At 36.4% G+C, this 12,817-nt stretch overlaps 1 protein-coding gene across 4 annotated transcripts in view; it reads left to right on the top strand.

The window, feature by feature from the left end:
* Positions 1–12,817, top strand: part of ZCCHC4 (zinc finger CCHC-type containing 4) — a 62,752-nt gene that overhangs the window by 14,171 nt on the left and 35,764 nt on the right. Inside the window, exons 3-5 of one of the 4 annotated variants that reach the window (XM_082389281.1) lie at positions 2,880–2,947; positions 10,863–11,138; positions 11,664–11,744. The exons of 1 other annotated variant lie outside the window; for it this stretch is intronic. In XM_082389281.1, the coding sequence (XP_082245407.1) occupies positions 2,913–2,947; positions 10,863–11,138; positions 11,664–11,744 (392 nt within the window). In that variant the 5' untranslated portion in view covers positions 2,880–2,912. The remainder of the gene's footprint in view (positions 1–2,879; positions 2,948–10,862; positions 11,139–11,663; positions 11,745–12,817) is intronic. 2 more of the 4 variants (XM_082389279.1, XM_082389280.1) reach the window with 2 other exon arrangements.

The following is a 12,817-nucleotide window of genomic DNA, read 5'->3' as shown; positions in this document are numbered from 1 at the left end:
CATCTCTTCCTGGTGATTTTGCAGCTTCTGCTGCCTTCAGTTGGCTTCACTTGGTGTGTGATAGGCAGTCCTTTTGACCATATTTAAGTAGCAGAAGCTGGCACAGCATCATCCGTTTGGGGAGCTTCCTTTCTCCTTTTTCCTATAAAGCCCTTGATTGTTTTCATCATTCATTCAATGACAAATATTTACTTCTCTAATATCAAAAGTGTGCTTCTGCTCCATTTCTCTGTTTTGGTCTCTGAGTGTATGTACAATAACTTTGTGTTTTGGGACTGAGTCATAGGATAATGGCAGTGACACTCCACCTACAGTCTGGCTGATGGCAGTTATAAATCATGTCTCAATATCCTAGATGCTAAAATGTGAAAATGTTTGCATCTTAGAAGTGATTGGATTTTGCTTTGTGATCCAATCTGACAGGCTTTCTTTTTTCTCTTTTTTTTAAATTAATTAATTTATTTGTTTTATTTTTGGCTGTGTTGGGTCTTTGTTGCTGCACGCGGGCTTTTCTCTAATTGCGGCGAGCAGGGGCTACTCTTCGTTGAGGTGAGCAGTCTTCTCATTGCGGTGGCTCCTCTTGTTGTGGAGCGTGGGCTCTAGGTGTGCGGGCTTCAGTAGTTGTGGCACACGGGCTCAGTAGTTGTGGCTTGCGGGCTCTAGAGCGCAGGCTCAGTAGTTGTGGCTCATGGGCTTAGTTGCTCCACGGCATGTGGGGTCTTCCCGGACCAGGGCTCGAACCCATGTCCCCTGCATTGGCAGGTGGATTCCTAACCACTGTGCCACCAGGGAAGTCCCCAGGCTTTCTTTTAATGGGTGGGTTTAGCCCGTTTTCATAGCGGATATGACAGATATGCTTGGTCTTAGTTTTGTTATATTATTTTTATACTTCCTGTTTTTATTGCTTCTTTTTATTCTCTTTCACACTATGGTCTGTTTGTTTTTCTTTTTTTAATGTGTGTTTCTTCTGTATTTTTGTTCTAATGGTTGCCTTTGTAACTTTTTAAACCATATTTAATTTTTTTTTTTAGATTGCCTTCCTCCATCTGAAAATGAGAAATGATTACTTAATATGTTTCTTCTTCCTCTCTCTTTCCTTCTCTATAATTACTATCTGATTTTTTAATTAATAATATTTAAAAAATTTATTTATTTATTTTTATTTTTGGCTGCCTTGGGTCTTTGTTGCTGTGCGCGGGCTTTCTCTAGTTGCGGTGAGCGGGGGCTACTCTTCCATGCGGTTTGCGGGCTTCTCATTGGGTGGCTTCTCTTGTTGCAGAGTACAGGCTCTAGATGCGCGGGCTTCAGTAGTTGTGGCACTCGGACTCAATTACTATCTGATTTTAGTTGATTATTTCTTTTTAGGGTTAACCTTTATGCCTTTGAATATTGCTTATAGCTCTTTTACTTGGTTTTTCTGTTTTAAATTATATCTTTTGGCCGATGGCTCTAAAACATGAGAAAATCAATATACTTTTTGATTTCCCTTTCCCTTCCTCTTCCCATACCAGTTTTTTTTGGTTTTATATTATTTACATTTTGTACTCTAACTGTAATACCCATAATTTTTTCTGTTTTTAGTCTGTGGTCAAATGGATTTAGTGCTGACTGATAGCCCCTTTGCTGTAGTTTCTTCACTCATCTCCTATTTGGCTGAAATTCATCCTCTAGCAGTTTTACTTTTTTTAAAAAAGGCTTTTATTAATCAAAAAAATTTAAATCAAAATATCTGAGTGGCTATTGTATGATTCCATTTATATAAAATATGTAAATCATAATAACTTCTTTCCTACACAGCTTTTTATTTTCCTCCTAGTTAATAACAGTTTTGAATTTGTTTGTTGTTATAGTGACTATTTGCTTAATTATTTATGTGCTTCAGAAATGATTCAACTGCAAACTCTCTGCCTGTTGTCTGAATCCTTTCAGAACATTCAAATGTAGCATAATCTATTGGTTTCATCTTCTTGGAGAAATTTGTCCTAGAGCTTTCAGAAATGTTCCCATCTGTAATGGTTGCCCTTTCTCCTTGGCATCCAGCTGTCCAGCAGGTTCTTCATGAAGGATCCAGGTGATATAACTATATAACCTGAGTTCTTCCAAGTCCAGAAATATTTAATCCCTTTATTCTTTTTTTTTTTGAAAATTAGAAATTTGATCTCTTTATTTTTTCTTTTACATATATATTTTTTTAAATTGAAGTATTGTTTAATTTACAATGTTGTGTTAGTTTCTGGTGTACAGCAAAGTGATTCAGTTCTTTCTCTCTCTCTCTCTCTCTCTATATATATATATATATATGTTCAGTTATATATTCTTTTTCAGATTCTTCTCCATTATAGTTTATTATAAGATATTGAATATAGTTTCCTGTGCTATACAGTAGGACTTTGTTGTTTCTGTTTTATATATAGTAGTGTGTATCTGCTAGTCCCAAACTCCTAATTTATCTCTCCCCACCCATCTTTCCCCTGTGGTGACCATAAGTTTGTTTTTTATGTCTGTGTAACTCCTTTATTCTTGAATGGCATGGTACTTAAGTATAAAATTATTTGGGTGTATGTTTTACTTGGGGACTTTGCAGGATTGCTTCATGTCCTCCAGAGCAGTGCTTCTTAAATGATCTGTGTTAAAGGGTCAGTCTTTTGCCTGTTTGCTTGTTTTATGTTTTTATTTTTATTTCTAGTCCACTGGGATCAGATACTTCTGTAAATATAATAGAAATAAATAACTAGAAAATAAAATGAAAAAAAGAGAAGACATATAAATGATAAGCCCACATTTTTTATTATTAGATTGAACAGACCTAAAAGTACTCTGTCTAATTGGTATAAAAGTTTCTAAACACGTACAATGGATGTCTGTCTTTGTCTCATCAGGAACTGGAAACATTTGGCGGCCAGCTCCAGTGCATGGCCCTCTTTGTGGAGCACTGTCCTAGAGTTAAGTAGGTACTGTAGATGTCTGGGGCCAGTTTGATTTTGATCACCCAGCAGTTGACTTGATATTTTTCCTGAATGCTTAAAAGGAAGTAAATATTTTGAGATCTTGCATTTCTGAAAATACCTTTATGCTGTTACTTGATTGATACCTATACAGATGATAGAATTCTAGGTTGGGAATATCTTTCCTTCAGGGTTTGGAAGGCAGTGCTCCATTTTCTTCTGTCTTCATTATAGCTGTTGAGAAGTTCAAGTTCAACAAGTTCATTCTTGATCTCTTATGTGTGACCTGTGACTTGTTTGATCCCTCTGTCAGTTTTTTAGAATCTTTTTATTCCTAAGGATGTGACATGTCATGATGATCTATCTGATGTAAGTCTGTTTTATTTTATTTTGCTTGGTGTTAGGTAAATCCTTTCAAACTGGAAACTCATGTTCTTGGGTTCTGAGAAATTTCCCAGATTATGTCTCTATTGCCAAAGAATGAAAAACCAAGTCGCACATGATTTTAGGACTGAGTACAACCCGGGTCTTGCTTAGTGATCTTCTGGAGTTGTCTTTGTTTTCTTTGAGTTTAACTCTTCCCTTTACTTTAAAACACTTCTTAATACCTTTTATTTAGGAAAATGTCAAGCATATACAAGAGCAGAGAGAACAGTATACTAAGAACCTCCTGCACCCACACCCAGCTTCATCAGTCATCAGTACGAGGCTAATTTTGTTTCTCCTGTACCCTTTACCCCGACCTCCAATCTGGACATTATATAGTTCTACCCGGAAACACTTCTCTATGTATCTTAAGAGATAAGGCCTTTAAAAAAAACATGATCATGATACTATTAAAATACCTAAAACATAAACAATTTTTTAATATTACGTAGCATGCAGTTAGTGTTCAGTGTTTCTCTGGTTACCTCATAAATGCCAGTTTATAATTGGTTTGTTCAAATCAGGATCCATAGAGGCTTTACACATGGCAGTTGGTTGATATCGTTAATCTTTTATTCATTGAAGAAACAGAGTCATTTGTCTGATAGAAATTTCCATATTCTGAATTTGGTTGATTGCATCCTATAGTGTCAGCTAACATTTATTCTATCCCCTGTATTCCTTGGAAAGTAGAGGCGTCCCCAGAATCAAGTTCAGTTTTAGGAGCAACACTCTTCTGTAAGTTGTGTGGTCTATTTCCTTTTATACCACATCAAAAGGCAGATAATGTCTGGCTGTTCACTTAGTGTGTTATAAGATTGGTTGTGTGTTCAGGTCATATAGGTATAGGCCAGCCTATACCATCCATTATAAAGTTCTATGTCGCTGTTTCTTTTAATGATTTCAGCAGTAATTGACGATCATTGCCTAGAGTTATAAGGGTTTACAAATTCTGTCATCACTCATGCATTTATTAGCTGCCATTCTTTAAAGAAGAACTTTGTTTCATCAACTGTTGACTTAACTGTGTTACAGTTCATCTGGGAAGTCAAGATAAATGTTTAATTCTTCCCCTCTTATTGTTTGTTTTCAGCCTGTTTTCGGAATAATGATTTGGTACCCCAGCAACTTACAAAGTTGACTTATCAGGGTCATTGTTCTTTTATTTTTAATATCACTATGAAAACATGTATTTTAAAAATTTAGGTTTTTTTTAGTTAATTGAAATTATTCCTTTTGGTATAGCACTTTTTGAATTGGATTTAATTTTTACAATATGATGGAAGTTATAGGTAGGGTGCCCATATAATTTTAATCCAAACCAGAATACTTTCTGAGAGTAAAAGGGGGCACTAACTAGATGGAACTCCAGGACAACAGATGTGAACTGGGACTGTCCTGGGCAAACAGGGATGTATGGGCACCCTGGAGGAATGTGGGTTGTTAGGGGAAAATTAACATTTTTTCCCCAAATTTTTCAGCTTTACTGAAGTACAATAATTTATGTACAATAAGTTGCATGTATTTAAAATTACAGTTTGATAAGTTTTGACGTGAAACCATCTACTCATGAAACCATCACCACAATTAAGAATATGAACATATCCAGTACCCCCAAAAGTTTCCTCCTCTACCATTGTCCTATATTCCTCCATCCCCAAAGGCCGCAGATAACCACTGATCTGCTTTCTGTCACTATAGATTAGTTTGCATTTTCTAGAATTTTATATAAAGGAATTATACAGTATATAGTATTTTTTGAGGGGATGTGTGTCTAGTTTCTTTTACTTAGCATAAATATTTTTGATGTTCATCCATGTTTAAGTGTTTGTATCATTAGTTTATTCCTTTTTATTCCTGAATAGTACTGTGCTGTATGGATATATTTTCACCTGTTTGTAGACATTCAGGTTGCCTCCAGTTATTGCCTACTACAAATAAAGCTGCTACAAACATTTGTGTATAAGGGTTTGTATGGACTCATGTTTTTATTTCTCTTAGGTAGATACCTAGGAGTAGAATGGCTGGATCATACGATAAATGTGTTTAACCTTACCAAACTGTTTTCCGAAGTAGCGGCATCATTTTACATTCCCACTAGCAATTTATGAGGTTCTAGTTTCTCCCCATTCTACACAACACTTATTATTACTTTTTAAATTATAGTCATCATATTAAGTGTGATGTAGTATCACATTGTGGTTTTGATTTGCATTTCCTTTGATTGCTAATGATGTTGAACATCTTTCCATGTGCTTATTGGCTATTTGTATATCTTCTTTGGAGAAATGTCTATTCACTTTCTCTGCCATTTTTTAGTTGGTCTAGTTCTTTTTATTGTTGAGTTGTAAGTATTCTTATGTATTGTGGATGCAGTTCCTTTACCAGATACACGATTTGCAAACATTTTCTCGTTCTTGGGTTGTCTTTCCACTTTCTTGGTGGTATCCCTTGCAACACAAAAGTTTTTAATTTTGATTAAGTCCAATTTATTTTTTCTTTTGTTGCTTACGATAAGGGTGTCTTTTGAAGAAAAGTTTAAAATTTTGATTTCCAATTTATTGGGTTTTTTTTTTAATACTTTGTGCTTTTTAAGTCCTATTTAAGAAATCTTTGCCAAATCCAATCATTATTATTTTCTCCTATGTTTTCTCCTAGAAGTTTTATAGTTTTAGCTCTTAGATTTAGGTCTATGATCCATTTTGGCTTAGTTTTTCTTTTTTTTTTTTTGGCTGTGTTGCGTGGCATGTGGAATCTTGGTTCCCTGACCAGGGATTGAACCCATGCCCCCTGCATTGGAAGCATGGAGTCTTAACCACTGGATGGGGAGGGAAGTCCTTGCTTAGTTTTTAAATATGATATGAATAGGGTCAGGCTTTTGAACCTTTTAAAATCAGTTTTTCAGTATCTGCAAAAAGTCCTGCTGAAATTTTAATTGAAATTGTATTGAATTTATAGATAAAATTGGAAAGAATTGACATCTTAATAATACTGAGTTTTATAATCCATAGCCATGGTATATCTCTCCAGTTACTAAGTCATCTTTAATTTTTCTCTATGACATTTTGTAATTTTCAGTGTACTGTACTGGGGTTATATGTCTCTTGTCAGATTTATTCCTAAATATTTTATATTTTTAATGCTATTTTAAATTGTTATATTTCAGATTTCAGTTTCTGATTGTTTATTGCTAGTCTGTAACAATAGAGTTGATTTTGTATATTATCTTTTATACTTGATAAGCTTACTTATTTAACAGCTTTTTTGAAGATTTTCTTAGGACTTTCTATATACATGATCATGTCTGTGAGTAAAGAAGTTTTAATGTTTCCTTTCTAATCTGTGCCTTTTATTTCTTGTCTTATCAAAGTGGCTAGAATCTCTGGTCAGTGCTGAGTAGAAATGGTAAGCGTAGACATCCTTGCTTTATTCCAGTCTCAGGAGGAATGCTTTCAGTCTTTCATCAGTGGTGTTAGCTCTAAGTTTTTCTTAGATGCCCTTTATCAGGTTATGGAAGTCCCCTTCTATTCCTCATTTTCTGAGATTCTTTATCACAGATGGATGTTTGATTTTTGTCAAGGGCTTTTTTCTGCATCTAATGAGATCATTTTCTTTTTTTTTTTTTTAGAAATTCACGTTCTTTTATTTATTTATTTATTTATGACTGTGTTGGGTCTTCGTTTCTGTGCGAGGGCTTTCTCTAGTTGTGGCAAGTGGGGACCACTCTTCATCGTGGTGCGCGGGCCTCTCACCATCGCGGCCTCTCTTGTTGCGGAGCACAGGCTCCAGACGCGCAGGCTCAGTAATTGTGGCTCACGGGCCCAGTTGCTCCGTGGCATGTGGGATCTTCCCAGACCAGGGCTCGAACCCGTGTCCCCTGCATTGGCAGGCAGATTCTCAACCACTGCGCCACCAGGGAAGCCCCCGAGATCATTTTTTTTTTTAGATTTTTAATACAGTGCATTGCACTGACTGAATTCAAACATTAAAGCAACCTTGCATATCTGGGGTCAACTACACTTGGTCATGATGTATTACCGTTTTTATATATGTGTTTTTGATTGACTAAAGTTTTGTTAATAATTTTGAGTTTGTGTTCATGAAGTATATTGGTGTTTAGTTTTCTTATAATTTTTTTCTGGTTTTGGTATTGGAGTAATGTTGGCCTAATGAAATGAAGTGGGAATTATACCCTCCTTTCTGTTTTTTGGAAGAATTTATACAGAATTGGTATTGTTCCACTGTTTTCTAATTTCCAGTGAGAAATCTGGTATCATTCTTATCTTTGTTCTTCCGTGTCTTTTTTCCCTCTGGTTTCTTTTAAGATTTTTCTCTTTATCAACTGATCTTCAAATAATTTTATTATAATGTATCTTATAGTTTTCTTCATTTCTTGTACATGGGGTTCACTGAGCTTCTTTGATCTTTGAACGTAATTTTAGAAAATTTTAACCATTATTTTTTCAAAAAATTTTCTGCCCCCTCCCCCCTTTCGGGGGTCCATTTTCATGTATTTAGGCCCTTTGGTGTTTCATTTTGGATAGTTTCTAAGGCTGTGCCTTCGAGTACACCAATTTTTTTTTTTTTTTCTGTAGTGTCTGAACTGCTGTTAGTCACATCAAGGGTATTTTTCATTTCAGACAATTAAAAAATCTTTATAGGTTTGATTTGGGTCTTTTTATATTTTCCATGGCTTTCCTTATGCTCATGCTTTCCTCTACCTTCTTGAACATATGGAATATAGTTATAATAAAATGGCTTGAATGTCTTTGCCTACTGATTATATTATCTCTGCCATTTTTGAGTTGGTTTGAATTGATTGATTTTTTTTTAATTTTCTCTAATCATGGGTCATGTTTTCTTGTTTCTTTGCATACCTGGTTATATTTGATTCAGTGCTGGCAGTGTGATTTTTACCTTGTTGTATACTGGATATTTTTTATTCCTTTACCTATTTTTGAGCTTTGTTCTAAGATACAGTTAGGTTACTTGGCTAATGTTTGATACTCTTGAGCAGGAGTTGGCCAACGACAGTCTGCAGGCCGAATCTGGCCATGCCTGTTCATTTCTGTTCGGGTTTGTGGTTGCTTTTGTGCTGCAGCGATAGAATAGTCGTGACAGAGAGAATGGATGGCCTGCCAAGCTCAAAATATTTACTGACTGATCCTTTATAATCCCTTGCTTTTGAAGGCTTATCTTTAAGCCTGTTGGAGGACCAGAGCAGCCTTGGGGTAGGGCTGATTTCTTCCCACTCCTGAGGCTGTATGTCCCGAGCGCCCTACCTGATGCTTGTGGATTCAGAGGTTTCTCACTCTGGGCCCTGGGTGGTTGTTCTACCTGCTCATTTCCAGCAGTCCTCTCTCTCTTGGTAGGTAGTCTTTTCACGCACCTGCTAATCAGTGCTCAGCATAGACTGGAGGGGAATCTCAGCAGGCCTTGGAGCACTAGCTCAGTGTCTGCTGTCTGCCTTCCGTGTACTCCATGCGTACCATCCAGTGCTCTGCCTTGTGGATCCAGCTGCCTTGGCCTCCACGATTTCTCAGCTCTACCTCATCAACTTGTTGTGCTACGTTTGGGGCCTCCATCCTGTGCAGCCAGCTCTCCACGGGCAGGAAGCTGAGCAGCTGTACTGCTCACTCACCTCTTCCCTTCTCTCGGCATTCACTGTTTGGGCTGCCAGTTGTCCAATATCTTTTTTTTTCCTACTTTTTTCTTTTGTCCAATATCTTAAAACTGTGGTTTCATATATTTTATCAATTTTTTGAGGGCCAGGATGGTAAATCTGGTCTCTGTTGCTTTTTCGTGGCTGAATGTGGAAGTCTTCAACAATGAACAGCTACTAATGAATGGTAATAGTAGTAAATTCAGTGTGTCTGTTGCCAGGGAGGGTGCTGGTTCCTTCCACTTGCACCTCATGTCTTAGGGGCCCTTTTCTCTACTGACGCTCTTACTTTGAATTACTATTAAAGTTTCTTCTAATATCATGCTCCTTTTTCTTTCCAGTCATAGATAAAGCTGTCAAAAGAACAGTAATCATAGAAATAGAAACATTTAAATTACCAGCATGATGAGCTTATTTCTTGCTATAGCCATTCAGAATATCTATTTCTCACTGCCTTGGGTGCTTTGAAGTGAAACTGTGCTTATATACAGAAAGTTTTAATACCCACTTTGATTCTATGCTAAGTTCACAGTTTTTACAATGCAGTTCAGAGTTTAGTTCAACTGAAATCATATGACTCTTCTCAAACTCTAAGAATCCTTTAGTGCACTATTTGGCATGCTTAGATCTAGACATTTCTGACCCTCTATGAGCCATGATAATCTTACTTATTTTTCTTTTGTTTTCTTCCTCTGCTTTCTTTTTTTAAATTTTTTAAAGTTTATTTATTTATTTATTTATTTTTGGCTGCTTTGGGTCTTCATTGCTGTGCATGGGCTTTCTCTAGTTGTGGTGAGCGGGGACTGCTCTTTATTGTGGCACGTGGGCTTCTCACTGCGGTAGCTTCTCTTGTTGCGAAGCACGGGCTCTAGGCACATGGGCTTCAGTAGTTGTGGCACGCAGGCTCAGTAGTTGTGGCTTGTGGGCTCTAGAGCGCAGGCTCAGTAGTTGTGGCTCACGGGCTTAGTTGCTCCGCGGCATGTGGGATCTTCCTGGACCAGAGCTCAAACCCATGTCCCCTGCATTGGCAGGCGGATTTTTAACCACTGCGCCACCAGGGAAGTCCCATCTTACTGTGATTTCTTAGCTGGATTGCATATACAAAATCAGCAGTTTTAAAAACGTACTGTGATTGTCTTCTCTCTTTAATCATCAGTAATAAAATGAAAAGAGAGGGGGAAAAAAACCCAAAGTAGTGACTTTGAAATCAGATATAAAGATGACTTGAAAGGGATCAAATAGGCTATCTGGTATCGTATTTTTTAAGGCTTTGATTATTGTTTTGCTGCTTTGGGGGTGAGCTTCTCAGAACTGCCTCCATCAGTACTGCTAAGAATAGAGGAACTTTGTGGGAACATTTTTTCTTTTAGGAGGTAATTTTTCTTGCTAAGTATGCCATAAGAAATTGAAGAATGATCTTAATTTCTCATTTGAAAATGACTGTCTTACTGAGCCAGCCTGTTTAACACCTCCAAGTTAGAACACATGGATTTGTCAATAAATTTAAAGGTGATAGTAGTCTCCATTACTACTAAGTTGTTTGAATAATATATTATATTCACATTTTAAATGGATATTGATCTTCAGCCAGTGACTAAATTGGAGCATCTCAATTTTTAAGAAATCGCTGATTCTTTTCCACTTGGTAGGTATGCAGCCAGACATAAATCCTAGCCAACATTCCACAGATTGTTTTGTACCTTTGCTTCTTCATGCAGTACTCTTTAGGAAGTAATGATACTTTTTGCATGTTAAACCTGGCGAAAATCAATTGTCTTTAAAGCAACAAACTTAAAGTGTATTCCTTTGTGTTTTGTTGTGTCTTGAAGGTACTTAAAGTTTATTGAGTTGCCCTTGTCTCAGAGAAAGTTTTGTCAAAGATGTCAGCAGTTGCTGTTGCCAGATGATGAGGAAAAGCATCGCAAGCATCAGATAGTGGGTGATATTTCTATCACCCAGTTAAAAAGGCCCAGTCAACTCCTTTATCCATTGGAAAACAAGAAGACAAATGCCCAGTATTTGTTTGCTGATAGGAGCTGTCTGTTCTTGGTAGACCTACTCTCTACCCTTGGGTTCAGAAGAGTACTGTGTGTTGGGACACCAAGGTATGTTATATGATATTTTAAACATTCTCCCATCACCACTATTTAAACTGTAAGAAAATTTATTAAGTAGTTATTTATTGGGTTGGCCAAAAAGTTCGTTCAGGTTTTTCCGTAAGATGTGGAAAACCCAAATGAACTTTTCGTCCAACCCAATACTATGTGCAGGTTACGACATGAAGCTTCAGGTATACAAAGGAAGTATAAAGCATGGTCCCTCTCTGAGGAGTTTGTAATCTTTATTCCATTTGAGAGAAATCTTTATAGATTTCTCATATATGATAGGAGATTCTTTCTGATTTGATTCTTAAGTTATTTATTATTTTAGAGTTTTCTGTTTCAGATGAGATCCATCCAGTGTTTTAAAAATATTTGTGAAATTTAAACCTTGCTTATACTTGCCAAATTTTCTTCAGTGTTTCACTGAAATATTAGAAATATCAGGAGAACATCGATGGGTTTTTTGTTTGCTTGTTATCTATGGCATTTGTAATTTCTTATTAAATTTGCTTTCACTAATTGCTTTAGGTTGCATGAGCTGATCAGGTTGAAAGCATCAGGTGACAAGAAGTCTAACATTAAAAGCCTTTTATTGGATATTGATTTTCGGTAGGTTTACAAAGTATAATATTTATTCTCCTTCATTGTGTTCTGTTTCTTTTTAATGTTTTCGTCTTATTAATCCTATTACAATCCTTTACTTAACATTTAGAAGTAGTGATTGGTTATAAGGTATCATTTTAGTCATATAGACTCAACATGTAATCTTCCATATTTCAAATAGGGAGGTGGTAGATTTCTCCTTTTGCTAGTGTGCTTCCTAACTGTTCTCTGAATATGTCTAGTTGTCTTAGGCTTATAATTTAGAGATACATTTCAATTGAGTGAAACTTCTTCTCATATACTTATTTTTCAAGGGTAATTCCAAATTTCCTCCAGAATTTTGTTTCATCATGATGTTTTAAGTGTGATAAGACATGTATTTTAATATTTTTACTGGATGATGTGCATACTGTCTTTCACTGGACATGACCTGAAGTGAAGGGAGCGCTAACTAGGAAATAGAAAAGTCCCGAGGCAGAGGATAAACAAACAGATAAGCTTTGTGGGAGAGGGTCAGAATTAAATGGCACCTGATGTGTTGGAACAAACAGGTGAGACAGTGGACCACATCTTGAGTCCCCCCTCTGGTGGTAATTGAGAAGGTACAGACGTTTGATTTACAACACAGGATGGCAAATGTGTCCCTCCTCAGACTCTGATTCTGTAAACTTGAAGTACTCTTCCTAGTTTCTGTAATTGATTTCCGGGAGTTCATGGTGAGTCTGTAAGACACTGTGTTCTTAGTATATTTTACTTGTTCTTGAGTGTATTGAAGGAATCGGGCTTTGAGTTTCTTTTTATTTAATCTGATAGAGTCTATTTGGCCAATATTCCAGCATTTGCTGGATTCTCTCTAGTATTATTACTCAGGTTCTCTATGAAATTACATATGCTTTTTCTCCCTAAAAACAGGCAGACAGATTTTTAAAGTGTAGAAAGTCACAATAAAAAGTACAGCTTTCGTTATTTATTTTTCTTTAGATTTCCAAGTCAACTTTAGGTTATCTAATATAAGCACATATATTTCTCAGAAATAACCCACACTTTCTGTAACACTCATCCCTTATTAACAGGACTAG

Source organism: Balaenoptera borealis (genome assembly GCF_965194805.1).
Source record: "Balaenoptera borealis genome assembly, chromosome: 4".
NCBI lineage: Eukaryota > Metazoa > Chordata > Mammalia > Artiodactyla > Balaenopteridae > Balaenoptera > Balaenoptera borealis.
This window is presented reverse-complemented; position numbering and strand designations above follow the sequence as displayed.